The following is a 14690-nucleotide window of genomic DNA, read 5'->3' as shown; positions in this document are numbered from 1 at the left end:
AGACACGAGGAACTCCCACGGTTCTCGGAAAAGAGCTCATAATTTACTGGAAGGGATTTTTTTTGTAGAACTTTTGAGTTATCCTAATTTCTGTTCCTTCATCATTAAAATCTCTAAAAACTTCCGAGTTATCGGCCAGTAACCCAATACGTTTTTCCGTAACTCGATCACTGTGCATGGAACAACCGTGATTAAATTAGTCTTCCAGTATTCGTTACCAATTCAAGTCTCAGTTTTATCCCGAATATTTTGTCAAAATCCATTTTCTTACATTGCCCCAGAAGGTTAAGCGTAAGAAGGATTTTTTGTGGGTGAACTTATTCCAGGAGAAAAATGTAAGCAATTTTCAAGTATTTCCAACTTGAGAGATCACTTTTTGAGGAATATGTGGAAAAATATAGGGTTTAGGAATCCACCTATTTAATATCTTGAACAACTGCATAAAATAAGGGGATATTAGAATTTTTATCTGTACGTGGGTATCAGATCTCTAAAATTCGACAAAAAGGATAAACAAAGGTAGAAGCATAGTTAAACTGTAGTATCATGCCTACACGCTCTTCATTTAATCCCTAACTTCGAGAATTTACGACAGACGGATAAATCAACTAGTTTATGTTCCAAAACCATGACGCCATTCCATAAATAAAACATATTCTGCAATTTTACTCATCATGAAAACTTTTTGGTAGTGTCCGAGAACTTTCTGGGTCTGGCATAGTGCCATTCGTCTTTATTCCCGTGACAAAATTCATCACTTGCGAATTGTCACTGAACGCACCTTACTCCTTCAGATTCCAGACTTTTAGTTTTGATAAATAGGAACTTTGAAAATAAAATATGGCTAAGAGAGAGACTCAGCGACAGTAATATGCTCCCCAAACGTCGAATGGGAGTTTATTTTTACCTTACGAAGCCTTGCAGGTGCTTAAAAATAGAACTTTTGCTTTATTTTTAGTTGAAAAGACGAGACTTTTATGCACCCACCCCTCCATACTGCCAGCGATTTGTACCCGAAGTATACGGCTCCCTTTGGGAGTCACTTGTGGTTAAGAGAGGATATCCTGAAAGTGAATGAAACTAAAGAGCCACCTGATAAGAAGGCTAACCTCGTCTGAAGCCATAACCATGGAGGATACTGCAATGGGAGAGGACTCATGAAAGGACATGAGCTGCGTGTCGTTTTAGTAGTATTCCTATTGGCATTGCGTGACCGTTTCCACTCTTGTAGCCTTTGGTCGATCTTCTAATCTACTCCATCTAAAACTGCGAGCCTGGGAACGCGCATGAATAAGGGTCAAGGAAACACGACTCCGAGCTCGCCCCTCTCTCCCTTCCCCACCGCCTTCCCCTAAGGGGGTCACACCATCGAGGGGGTGAGACGGAGGCGCAAATCGGAGTTTTCCCCATAAATTCTTCCCTAAGGGTTCTTCCTGATAGAATTCACTTCCATCGGGACTATTATTATGCTGCAATTCCGGGAACTCTTTGACGCAAAGACAACCCTATTTGGTCATTAATGCAAAATACTCATTTTTTTCTGCCTACCCCTTGTAGTTTTTCACGCATAGTACGATTTATTTTTGACGTACTTTTATCGATTCGAATCAGCGAATCCCTCAATTAAAATCGTACATGAGACACCTGGAAAAATTTAGACTGGAGACACTCAAGACACAAATATAAAACATTATGAAATTAAGGGAAATATATTATGGTGAATTTGGTATAAGGAATCGTTTTTTCCAGCGCAAAATTAAACAACTCGGCATCAGACAGCAGTGAGTACGGTCACCCATGCTTATTATATATGATAGAATGTTTGATCGTCTTCTAAATGTCGGAATGATAGCCTAAACTTTTCCTCATGGTGTTGCCCGGTTTCGAAATAGGGTGACTCCCATCAGGTTGCACAGGGGAAGGAAACCTTCCTGACGTATGAATTTTACGCGCTGCTGGGTTTAATATCTGGTGAACTCTATCCTCTAATATCAAACCAATCATTGGGTTGATCACTGTTTTTTTGTGGCTGGTAGCGTAAAATCCCCTGCCGTGTCTTCCTGTGGCGACTTGCCGGATAAAATGTGGCTGTACATGTAGATCATATCCGGCGTGCGCCGGATCAGGTCCGGGTATCCACCTGCTAGGTAGATAGATACCTGAACTTCGTATACCCTTTTATCCTGATGATGATGATTCAAAATGCCCTCTAGAGGGCATCCGTGAATTCTGTTCATTTGGCAAGATATTTCCACCAAGAATATAACTCGATATTTCATGTTAAATTGCTGTCTTCGGGAAATGATATCGTTTTTCCTTTTAGAGTTACTTCGTTATTATGTTTACATGGTTGCATGCAAAATAGTCTTTCTAACAGAAAAGACAATATGTATACACAAAAGGAGACAATTCAATCAACAGTGTATTCATTGCAGCGTTAGTGACACCATCTATGCCCAAAATTTGCGATGTTCAGTATGGTAAATCTTTTTGGAAAACTGAAAGTAACACGGGGAGACTGCCTTCCATATCAATATGCGTAAAATTCACTCGCCGTAAGACTAAGCATGAGGTAAGCTCTAATCTCCGCTATCAAACCAAATTTAGGTGTGATTACAGTGGCTGTTAAAAAAATAATTTATTAATAGGAGAAAACGGAGAATCTGTTTAGTGTCATTACATTAATTCCACATACCTATTGCTTATATATCTATTAAGATATTTTAGTACCCTGCAACCCACCGCGAGGGTGTGTGGCAGGGGGTGAATACACATCAGACTAATTTTGACCCTAATATGACCCTTCCGCGCTCGGACAATACTATTTTGATCCCTTATCGTAAGTGGAAAGTATAACTCTTAACTCTATCTGTTCTACATTTAATTTCTCAAATTCAATCCACATGATCTCACCTACCGTATTAAGATGGGGGTAATAATACATTTTCAACATCACTGCTAAAGAGACGCCATTCCAATTTATGCAAGAGCTTCAATCTGTAATTTAACCTTCTCTCCACGAGTGATTACCAGCCTTGCTGCTCTAATATTTTGGATACGCTACTAAGTTTATCATAAGAAAGTTTTACGAATCTAGCTCCTCTGCACGCGATCCAATTCGGCAATCAATCCATTCATGAGGATCCTATATACTAGGAACATATTCTAAATGAGGCCTAACCAGCGAAAGATAACATTTCTCTTTGACCTTTTAATCACATTCACCCAGTAATATTCTAATAAATACTAATTTTTTGTTAGCTTGTCCACATACGAGGGTGGTCTGAAACGTTTCCGGCCTAACAAAGATACAAGACATTTTTCCTTAAATTTTCTGAGGTATCCACCCTCGTATTCCCCATGCGTGTTTCACCCAGGAGAGGTTGTGAGTGAGGGTAACGCCTAAGTATTTAATCGAGTCTACACATCCATTTCGGTGTTCCCGATGTAGCATGCGTTCGGGAGGGAATCGCTCTTTTTTCCAAAAATTCTTCAAAACGCACTTTTTTAAGTTAAATTCTAATTACAAAGTGTCGCGCTAACATTTTATAGTATTTAGGTCATCTGCCAAAGATAATTTATCCTCAGTATTACGGATATCTCTGTAAACCATCGCATTGTCGGAAAATAAAGGTATCTTACCACTGACTACGGAGTTAATGTCGTTAACGTAGAGTAGGGATAAAAGAGGTCCGATAACACTTCCCTGGGGAACACCGAAGAAACTTTTTCAGCATTTGAGCTAACTCTATCTATGACTACTCTTTGTGCCCGACCATTCAAATGGATTTTAATCCAACCCGCAATATATTTATCTACGTCATACGCTTCTAGCTTTGTGAGTAGTTTATTATGAGGTACTCAGTCGAAGGCTTTCTTAAAATTCAGAAAAACCGCGTCCACTGGTACATTGCTTTCTCCCGAAATAAGAATGTCATGAACAAAAAACGCTAGTTGTGTCTTGTAGGATCTACCTTTTCGGAAACCGTGCTGATTTTTCATTAATAACTCTTGGTTATCGAGGTGCCTCACAATCGAACTAGGAACAATATGTTTCATTATCTTGCACGAAATGGATTTGAGGTCTGTAATTGCTCGGTCACTGCTTGTCTTCATTTTTAAATATTAGTGTTACTTTAGCCGTTTTTTAATCCCTGTGATCATTGTGATCTGCTAGCGTCTTTCTAAATGTGATTTCCAGATACAGTGCAATTTCCGAAATTCTTTTTTGACATTCGCCCTGGATATCTTGTAATCATTAGTGATCTCATCCTTTTTGTCGCTACAGATAGCATCCCAAAATATTTTTCATCTATTCGTGGCATAGCCTTTGATGTCGCAATGCTTTTCTAGCATCCGCGTTGTATCATCTAGGATCCGTGTTATCTTTTATTAATTTACTCGGAATGAACTTGTGGACTGTTGAGCGCATGTTCTTAAGGAAGTGATTCCATGTATCCTCAGTATTACGGTGATTACTATCTTCCTTAAAATTTGTAAATTGACTCTGTAGCACACACTTAAGGCCATTATAGTCTTTAAACAAGTAAATTTTTGTTTTTAGGCTTATTTCTGACCCCATGTAGCGAAAACTTAGCATTTACTGTCTTGTGGTCAGTAATTCCTTTTATAGTTTATAAAATTAAAACTTTTTTGGGAATATTCGTGGCTAACAAATCAAGAATATTATCGCCCCTAGTTTGTGAAGTGATAAGTTGACGAAAGGTGTTCAGCGTAAAAGAATTCAATAGCGAATGGCAGATATTTTTGTCATATCTACATATATCATTTAGTTTTGTGGCAATGATACAAGGGTACTCTAAAAAATTAGCATCTTTGTATTTTCTCCTTTTTAAGTAGGCTTTTGCGTGTTTTCGAAGGCGTTCTGTGCGCTACCCACAAAGTAATCACTGTAAATGAACCTCATAACTTTTGTAAATACGAGGGCTGTCCAGAAAACAGCTTACATTCGCGTGTAGCGAGCGAAGTAGTGCGGGAGCCAAATACTTGCTGCATTGATACACACACAAGGGCAGTACGCCTCGAGCTGCGGTGCTTGGAAGGCCGCGCCGCTTGTCGTTTGTGTACAGTAGCGAGCCGAAATGAACAATACAATTGTATATCCCGCCAAATGTAAAATCCGTTAATGATAAGGTTTTTAGTGGCAATAAACTTCGAAGCTGCTGACATTCAGCATGAGATTTGTGTTGTGTACCGACTAAGTGATGAGTGACAGTGTTGTGCATCAGTGGTGTTGTTAGCGCCTCGAGCTGCGGTGCTTGGAAGGCCGCGCCGCTTGTCGTTTGTGTACAGTAGCGAGCCGAAATGAACAATACAATTGTATATCCCGCCAAATGTAAAATCCGTTAATGATAAGGTTTTTAGTGGCAATAAACTTCGAAGCTGCTGACATTCAGCATGAGATTTGTGTTGTGTACCGACTAAGTGATGAGTGACAGTGTTGTGCATCAGTGGTGTTGTTAGTTTAAGAGTGAACGGAAAAATGTCCATGATATTCCAGAATTTGCCATCCGTCAGTTCATCTGTCATGAGGCTAGGCCGATCACTGCGGTCCTCGTCGTGAAAATTGGTGCGGCCATTTTCAAACTAAATGCACCACTACCTCACTCCGCCTACTTCATTATTCCTTCTCCGTAAACTTCACAAAGTAGCCTATGTATTTCAATTGGCTTTTGGTTTATTGCCAATAAAAACCTAATCATAGATCACTTCACAACTCGCGGGATTTTCTATTGCAGCGATCATTTAAAAAATTCACAATGAGCAAAGTAGAAGAATCACAGTAGGAGTGTAGGGACGTTTAGACACCAAGATTGTGGCTCTAGCCTTGCCCTCCGCCACGCTAGGCCGAAACGTAAGTTAATTTCTTAACAGCCCTCGAACGACTCATAGCTTCCTCATTTATGATATAGTACGAAAAATTAGAGGATTCAAATATGAGGAATGATGTTTGAATGAAATTGTAGTAAATAGTAATATTACCTTGTTCTTTATTATTTTCGGGCAAATTGTTCTTTGCTAAGTAACAATTGCATAATCATGCACTGACTTAAGTACAAAATGAGGCTTGATTCATTTTGCCTTTTATGGAATGTTACACCGTACAAGTCTGGTGAAGATGATACTCTATATTCTAAACCAGTCACAAATGAAGACTCTTCTATCTTCTTATTGTAACTCGGGGTGATTAGATCGGTTACCCATCCCGCAATACACCAGAGAACAAACGTATGAGTGTTGTCAGGGTAACTGGCGAATTAGAAAAAAATACGTGATAACCTTGATTTCAAATTTAGAAGAAGGCATGCAGTTCACCTAAAAGTATGAGACTAAAGCCTCTTACTATTACTATCGCAATTTTGAAAACACTATTTTACATCTACATTTACATGGTACACTTCAAGTCACCTCTAGGGCGTGCGGCAGGGGTAGATTCAACACCAGGTGTGCAAAATTAAAAATGAACTTTTTCTTGATTGTTAATAACAATAAAATGTAAACAGTCATAATTAGGTACATGCATTTCGGTATATAAGCCTGAAATACATCTCTTCACATGTGAGACGAGCTGCGTAATAAGGAAGACAATAAAACTAATGAAATAATTATGACTTAATAAGCTACTTGAAGTAATAAAAACAGATTATGAGGTTTTCGAGCAGGGAAAAGGCTAAGTGAAACGTTGAAACATGTGTGAAAAAAATATAGCATGAGGAAAACGTATGTTTTATTGGATTTTTTTGAACCAGAATGGTCACATTAGTAGGAAAATAAAAAGATTTGTGTTTGGCAAAGGAGCCTTGACAAGAAGGAGGGCGTTGATTACAGGGAAGTTGTGTTAGGAGGTTTAGAAAATACTGGTGAAGAACTTTGGTCTGAAACGTGGTTTTGCACTGCTCGCAAACTTGCTCGTTAAAGCGAGGTGATAGGCGTAGATTGGAGGGTTTTGAGATGTGGGTGCGGAGAAGGATGGAAAAGGTGAATTGGACAGAAAGGAAAACAAACGAAGTACTGGGAATTGTAGGGGAGGACTGAGGGTTGTTGGGAAAAATCCAAAGAAGGCAGGAAAGATGGATACATAGCAAATGATTTTTGATGGACGATGGAATGCTGAAGACGGTATTATAGTGAAGGATGTGAGGCGAGGTAAGCGTTGCAAAAGGACAGGCGTTGGAAGTGAAAGGAGATAGAAAGCATGCGGAGTTTAAGATCAGTTTATTGTAGTGTGTGGTGTTAGGTTTTGTCTAGCTAGACAATGCTAATAAATGTAGGTGTAGTCTGTGTCCATCCAAAAACCTAGCATACTAGGTTAAGTAGATTACTAAATAACAATAACTAGACTAATTAAAATGAAAAAAGGAAAAATTGTTCTTTTCCCCTGGTGTGGTCTCTTACAGTAATTGTGATTCCTCATCTTTCGTGGGAAAAATGATATCTTAGCTCTGTCGGTTTTACGCTTGACCTCTCTAATCTTTTGGCATGATATACCGTAGTGCAATGGGGGTAATAAATACATTTACAATTTCATTGTCATTGCTAAATGAAATTCTTCCATTGAGTACATGAATGCAGTACTATTTTTGGCTTTTAACTGTCTAGGGATTCCAATGGAACCTCGAATAACCTTCTGCAATGCTTTCCACACCGGATTGGGACTTTTTAGGTACATTCTGTTTTGAACAGGTAAAATAATGTATTAATAGGAACAATTCTACATAAGAAGTGCATGCTTGGTCCCTCACTTAACTTCCGCGCTGTGTAAATCCATTGCATTCACTGACCAGGAGCCGAGCAATAATTTGCATGGGGGAAGTGTTGTAGCCTTGAAGTGGACCTATTAATAGTAAGAGAATACAAACGGGCCCCGAAACGCTCAAGCGCTCGGCATGCCGGGTACTTTCACTATCAGAGACGAATTAATCCAAGTGAACTAAATCGGGAATTAATTCATTGAATACCATTTGCCATTATTGGATATGACGCATGCGAATTCAGCTCAAGTTATATTTGCTATCTAGCTATGGTCCTAATCAATATGTGGCGGAACATCATGAAAGTAGTATAGATATCGCTGTAGGCAGATGAAAGACAAGGTTTTCAATTTTCATGAGATTATAATAGCTTTGATAGTTGATAGATTATAAAGGCTTTGAGCATGTTTATCATAACAAAGTTTTACAAATCTAGCTCCTCTACGCTGTACGCGATCCGATTCGACAATCAATCCTACTTCGTGAGGATCCCATACATATACTAGTAGCATATTCTAAAAGAGGCCAGCGAAAGATAATATTTCTCCTTGATTTTTTCATTAAATATACCCAGTAGTATTCTAATAAATCCTAATTTCTTTGGTAGCTTGTCTAAATATTCCCCGTACGCGTTTCACCCAGAACAGTTCGTGAGTGAGGGTAACGCCTAAGTATTTAATCGAGTCTCCACATTCCATTTCGGTGTTACGTGTCTCTCCTACCGTTATACGATAGGGGTATACATTTTCCACATCAGTTCAATAATACATTTTCAACATCACTGCTGAAGAGACTTCCTTCCAATTTATTCAAGAACTTAAATCTGTAATTCAACCTTCGCTCCGTGAGTGATTCCCAGCCTAACTGCTCTAATATTTTGTATTCGCTACTAAGTTTATCGTAACAACGTTTTACAAATCTATCTCAACGCTGCACGCGATTCAATTCGGCTACCAATTCACTTTCGTGAGGATCCCATATACTTGCAGCTTATTCTAAATGAGACCTAACCAACGACAAATAACATTTCTCTTTTGATCTTTTCAACACATTTACCTAGTAATCTCGTAATAAATATTGGCTTAATATTTTCCAGCAAACCTACTATTTATTTATATAAGATTTCAATTTTCGGCATCGGTCGGCCGGCACAATTTGGCAAGCTATCGGAGATATTTGGTGAGACATTGATGAAGACGCTTTGAAAGACGCAGGCAATGAAACTCATATATAATTATGATAAGATTTAGCAAATGAAAGAATACAAGATATGCTAACACTACATTGAAATTATCTATTGCTTAAGCGAGAGCTTTAGTTGAATAAAATGCATATAACAGTCATGGTTAACTGAGTGAACGTGAGATTCACGATTACTCAAATTTCTGTTTCCTCTTTTTCATTCCCCTCAGGGAGAATATCCAGGCCTTCTCTTGATATTATATTAATAAATGTATTTATAAACCAACTATACATTATCATATAGTCTATATGTACTTGGATAACCTACGAAATACTACCATGTAATCCACTATTCTATGTATGATATATTCTATATAAATATCCTGTATCTTAATAGATATCCAGTTAATGGTGCTCCTAATATCCAGTTATTCTCTGCGAAAGATATTCACAATATACATATGGACTAAATGAGAACTGTTTCGCTAATCTTAATTAATTAGTATCCACTTAAAAGTTTTCTGGTTCTCCATTTATTTCAAATTATCACACTCCTGCTAACTTTTGAAGTGAAACAGTGAAGGGATTCTACGAGTATTTCTTTTTGTCTATTTAAGCTCAAGCGCCGGAAGCTGTCTTCCGCTAAATTTCTAAAGGTACTTTAGCTTGTCGCTCAATCGAGTAACATTCGCTACTCAAAAGAACGTCCTTTTCCACTTTAGAGGTTCCTTTTTGTTACGGCGATTCCTTCTGAGAAGATGGTTCTGGCCACGCCACCGATTTAAAGTGAACAGCGTTAACAAACCACCAGGCTCGCGCTTGGGTGTGTGTGTTTCCACAACCAGTGGTTCTTGTTAGAATTATTTCCCGCGTCTAGCTGGCGCCACTTCACCCTTTTGCATCCTTTCGCGTTTCCCCTTTCGACCCCTCGCCCTCTCCCGCCTAAACACCGTCTGGGGCACCGCGGAGATGTGTCTGGTTTGTCACCCGAGGCTACGTACGTACATCCATTACATTTCCGTGACAGTCATCAGAGGATAATTTAATTTTTCAATTCGGTGAGCCCCGGAAAGAGACAGAGAAACCGTAGGGCGTGGACGGAGGAAAGGGGAATTTGGCGAGTGACAAGACGTGTGAGAGGACGGAGACGGAAGTGAACTAACGATACAAAGACGGAGGTCGCGGGGGGGATGGGGGGGGGGGGAGTGTTGGGACATCGGGTGAGGTCGCGGGAGGTGGAGCACTCACCAGTTCCACGGAGCCGTACTGCCTTCGCCATAGGAGGCCACGCCTTGACGTCTGGATGTCAGCGGCGGCGGCCGAGGACGAGGCGCTGCGAAGGAAATGGGAGAGAGAGGCTATTAAAACAAAGAGAAGCCATTTCGGGCGCCTTTCTCGGCGGCGTTTGGAAAGAGAGAACAGCCCAAGAGGAGCAATCTCTTTCAGATCAGTACACGTTTAAACAAATAGCAGAAAAGTTTCGTGGAATGGTTGATAAATGCTAAAATGTTAAATGGAAATGTTTCTTACAGCCGAAGGAATTTGAATTTAGCAGAGAAGTTTTAGGAAAAAACGTAGTCCTGCTAAAGGTTTTCGTGAAGGGTTTGGTTTTCAAATGAAGCATCGTTCTGTAAAAGTGAATGCACACAATCGTAACTTTTGATTGAGACGGGAAAGGTACCTTTCAGAATTTTGTAAGAATCCATTCCTTTTTCTATTTAAAAAGTTGGTGGAATTCCTGATTTAATTATATACATCTGAAGTGAAAAAGTCTATTTTTGCTGCGTCTTACTGCTATGCCCTTGAGCATTTCACGGCTTATGACTTCATTGGGATATTAAATAACTCATGTTGTGCGAAGATTCAAGAGATATTATAGTATATTGTTTAAATTTAAACTACGTACTATATTAAATATATACGAAGAAAGGGCAAGGAAATAATAATGAGGATAGGATGGGACTATAATTTGAAATTCATTTACTCTGAATAAACATGATCAATTTTCGTGTTTACTCACCAGAGTGACTTAAATAATGTTTCACGGTGCAGTTTGTTGTAAAGGCTCTATGGTTATAGATGGGACAATTTCATTTGTATAATATGGTTTACTTTCATCATATCATCGAAATGGAGATTTTGCAAAAGCATAAGGAACCTATTTATTTACTAATTTGTACCCATTACCGCCCAGGATGACTTAATTACAACTTCATGCCGCCACACATTTTTAGTATTTTTATTACTCTGAAATCCACTGCTAGGGTGTGTAGCATGGGGTGATTACGCCATCAGACTTTTAGACCCGAATATTTTTACCCCTACCGCGGTCGGGCAACGTTATTCTGATCCTCTTTAAATTAAATTAATCCATGCGCCAGTGGAATATTAACTGAACAAGTTAAATTGATATTCTGTAGACGTTACGTAAATTTCTATTTGGATCGTTCGTTGTGTAATCTTTTATTCATGTATTATCGTGTTAGAAATGAGTAAGTTTGTGTAAATGAGTGTTTTAAATTCCTGTTAGGGCAACGAAATGAATGCCGTTTTAATATTTTGTGACGTGACGTATTTTATACGTCACGTCACAAAACGTACGTACATTATACTGTAACGTGACGTGAAGTTATTCTTGTGGAGTGCATCCATCAGCAAAAAAATGTCCATTTATTATATTGTGGTAAATGGAGTGAAGTATTTATATGTCTCGCACGCATAACTTTCGTTTCAATCAAAAGTTAAAAAGTATTTATTGTTACTGGAAATGTCCAACATCGGGTGGAATGGGAACGTTACGAGTAATTAGAAAATGTTTAACTTTTCACATTTTAAAAGATTGAGTGACTTGCGCGAGGGATATACACGGAATGCATTTCTGAATCTTTCGAGAGGAAAGTCAAACAGTTATACCCTCGAGCTTATTTTTCCCTCCAAGTCGGACGCAGTTTGCTGTTGTCGCCACCCCCCCCCCCCTCCCCCTTCCTCTCCAGTCCGACGAAACGGCGAAGCAGAGAAAAAAAAGGGACAGAAGACAGCGGAGCTGAAAATGGGAAAACTAACGAAAACTGGGTTAGTTGGTGGGAGGGAGTGAGAGAAAAGTCGCAAAAAAAGTGTATACCCACAATGGAGGAAAAATGGGAGTGTCGCTGAGAATTTTTTGATTTCATCACATATGCCGAAGCCCTTCGTGTAGTTTCCTTCCACGTGTCCTTTTGTTACCACAAACGGTGGAGGTCTTTGTTGTTAGCCTGGTTTCATTCAGATCCTGCCAACGCGAGGAGTAGGGGTCCTTTTCTAGGCGACTGCAAATGAAATGTTTTTCGAAAAATGCTAGATTTAGCGACGATCTGCTCTCTTGAATTTGAAAAGTTATCGTGGAAAACCTTGCTCACTTTAAATAAGCAATACTTTTTGAATTTTCAAACGTTTATATGTTTAAAAAAAACCCCGACCTTTCTCCATCAATACCAAATACTTCCAGTGTCCGATACCTTGAGGCATTCTGCAACTTTGTTTGAATTTGAGATAACGGAAATCCCAAAAAGATTTCGATCATTTACTCTATTTAAGTTTCAGCAATTTGTCATCTTATTCTAAGGTAGAGTGAACATATTCTGGTGGCTGCAGAGGTAATGAAACTGTGATACGTATTCTCCAGCCAGTGCGGAGGCCACGAAATAGATGGTCTGACGAAAAATATTTGTACAGTCCCTCAATGCAATTTCTTTTCTCTTCACGCCTGCTCACTTTCCTGAGACGTAAGCACTCACGTAGCTGTTGGGTCAAATTTTTCTCACCTCTGATTAAAGCTAATAGTGATATTTATGTGTGCATGGATGTGAGAATATTTATTTCATTGTCCTTTATATCCTAATTCGGAGTTTATATCACTGCCAAGAGAAATAAGAAGAATTAATTTTATTGCAAGACGTAAATTTACTTGTTAGACATGTCTTCTTCGGGTGTTCATGTATTGTTTAATACCATGTGACACTTTCTATATGAACATTATTATAATTGGGAACCTTTTGGTAGAAGAATCTCAAGACAGCTTTTCGAAAATGATTGGGTTAACGGAGGTAATTTTCACATTTGAGTTGAGTTTGAATCATTTTTCTATGTTCTTCTCTGCATTGGTCTGTAAGTTTCGAGCCATCGAAACTTGGGTGGAAAATAATGAGTATAGCATCCTTAAGGAGATAGCAAAGCTTGCTGCTACAGTCAAAATTGCCTAACGTTTCGCATATAAAAATCACGATGGATACACAATTATCCAGTAATAATCGTACAAACAAGTCCTATCTTTGGAAATTCATCATGAATAATTTACCATGACCAAACACAAAAAAACTACAGAAACCAGTCAAGTACAATTTACGAATTATGTATGAGACAGTAACTATATTCTTCAAAAAAGCGAAAGCATGGGCTCGATTTTTTTACTATTTAACATGTGCTGAATTTCGTCATAGCATTTCATTCCAAAAATAAGGAAAGAGGCGCAGGGTAAATTTTAATTGCACAAAGACGGTAAAACTCGACAATTGAAAATAATTTCTCTTGACCAATATTTCAAAGAAGTCTATTTCCGCAAAAGTAAATTTTTGTTTGTGGTTAAGATAACCTTTCCAAAACGCTCTCCAAAGCGTAGTCTCATTTGGCAGCGTATAAGGTGACCAATACCTTCTGGGTAGTTGGGTAATAAATGTACACATGCAGGGTAAGCTAAATAACATTTTCGCCATATAGACTCCACGTATTTCTGAATGGACTGCTGTTAGTTTAATTCAGTAAGTTCACTTCTGTTCAGTAGTTTATTGTTCCCAAGTTTAAGTAAGGTAAAGGTAAAGTAAGTAAGGTAAGCAGCAGTAAGAAGTGCGTACTATAAAGAGACTAAGGAATTTCCATTACCATATTTACGAGACTTTGCCGTGTGGAAGCTAATGTTCATCCGATTATTTCTTTTTGTCCTTCATTTGGTTTCCTCTTTACCTTCAACCTTATCTTCGTAATCCTTCGCTGGGTTTTCCAGTATTTCCAGCAATCCTTGACATGCGGCATAATATTCTTGAGTGTTTCCAGTTGCCTGTAACGTTATATAAAATTAAACTATAATGAATGGGTCGTGTCCATCTACCCTGTAATTAGTTATTTGTAAATAGAAGGTTTGGGCAGTTTCGGCTGTAATGTGAGAGCACCTCAGCACCTACCTTGAATGTGTTTGGACCATGAGAAAAAGTAAGCATGGATCACATGGTAAAATTGTGAAACGAAACGGAGAGCCTTCTTGAATTTAAGCATCATGAATGTCGAAGTAATTCTAAAACTATTTTATGTCTCAAGTTACATTTCTAATTTTAGGAGTCCCCTAAGGACCGTTAAGCTTCAAAGTGCTCACTAAGCTTGCCCTTATCTTGACGTCAATGTGAGCACACAATGATACGAATTAATTTTTATGTTTCTATCAGAGTCCATCCAACCCAATGAGACCGACCAAGTTGGCGTGATGGGTCATAACTTGCCGAATGCGTATAGGTTCCGGATTATCTATTTTTCCAAAGTGAAGACCTTGTGATGAAATGTAATGATTTACGAGAGATGGCATTTACGGCTTGAAATAATACTCGTATCTCTAATTGAATGGTACTGTTGTGTTTCCGGATATTGCGGGAGAAATATAATGCCTTGCCTTTGATTCTCGACATTATAAATTAGTGAAACTATCTCGATATC

General features: G+C 38.7%; 1 protein-coding gene across 6 annotated transcripts in view; it reads right to left on the bottom strand.

The window, feature by feature from the left end:
- The window catches only part of LOC139693309 (GTPase-activating Rap/Ran-GAP domain-like protein 3), a 303563-nt gene that overhangs the window by 73030 nt on the left and 215843 nt on the right, over positions 1 to 14690 (bottom strand). For all 6 annotated transcript variants that reach the window (XM_071591455.1, XM_071591465.1, XM_071591446.1 and 3 more), the window contains one exon: positions 10203 to 10287. In XM_071591455.1, coding sequence (XP_071447556.1) covers positions 10203 to 10287 — 85 coding nt within the window. The remainder of the gene's footprint in view (positions 1 to 10202; positions 10288 to 14690) is intronic.

The sequence above is a fragment of the Hetaerina americana genome, unplaced genomic scaffold (assembly GCF_022747635.1).
Source record: "Hetaerina americana unplaced genomic scaffold, ioHetAmer1.1.p SCAF_1, whole genome shotgun sequence".
Taxonomy (NCBI): Eukaryota; Metazoa; Arthropoda; class Insecta; order Odonata; family Calopterygidae; genus Hetaerina; species Hetaerina americana.
The sequence above is the reverse complement of the archived record's forward strand: the minus strand, read 5'-3'. Positions and strand labels throughout refer to the sequence as shown.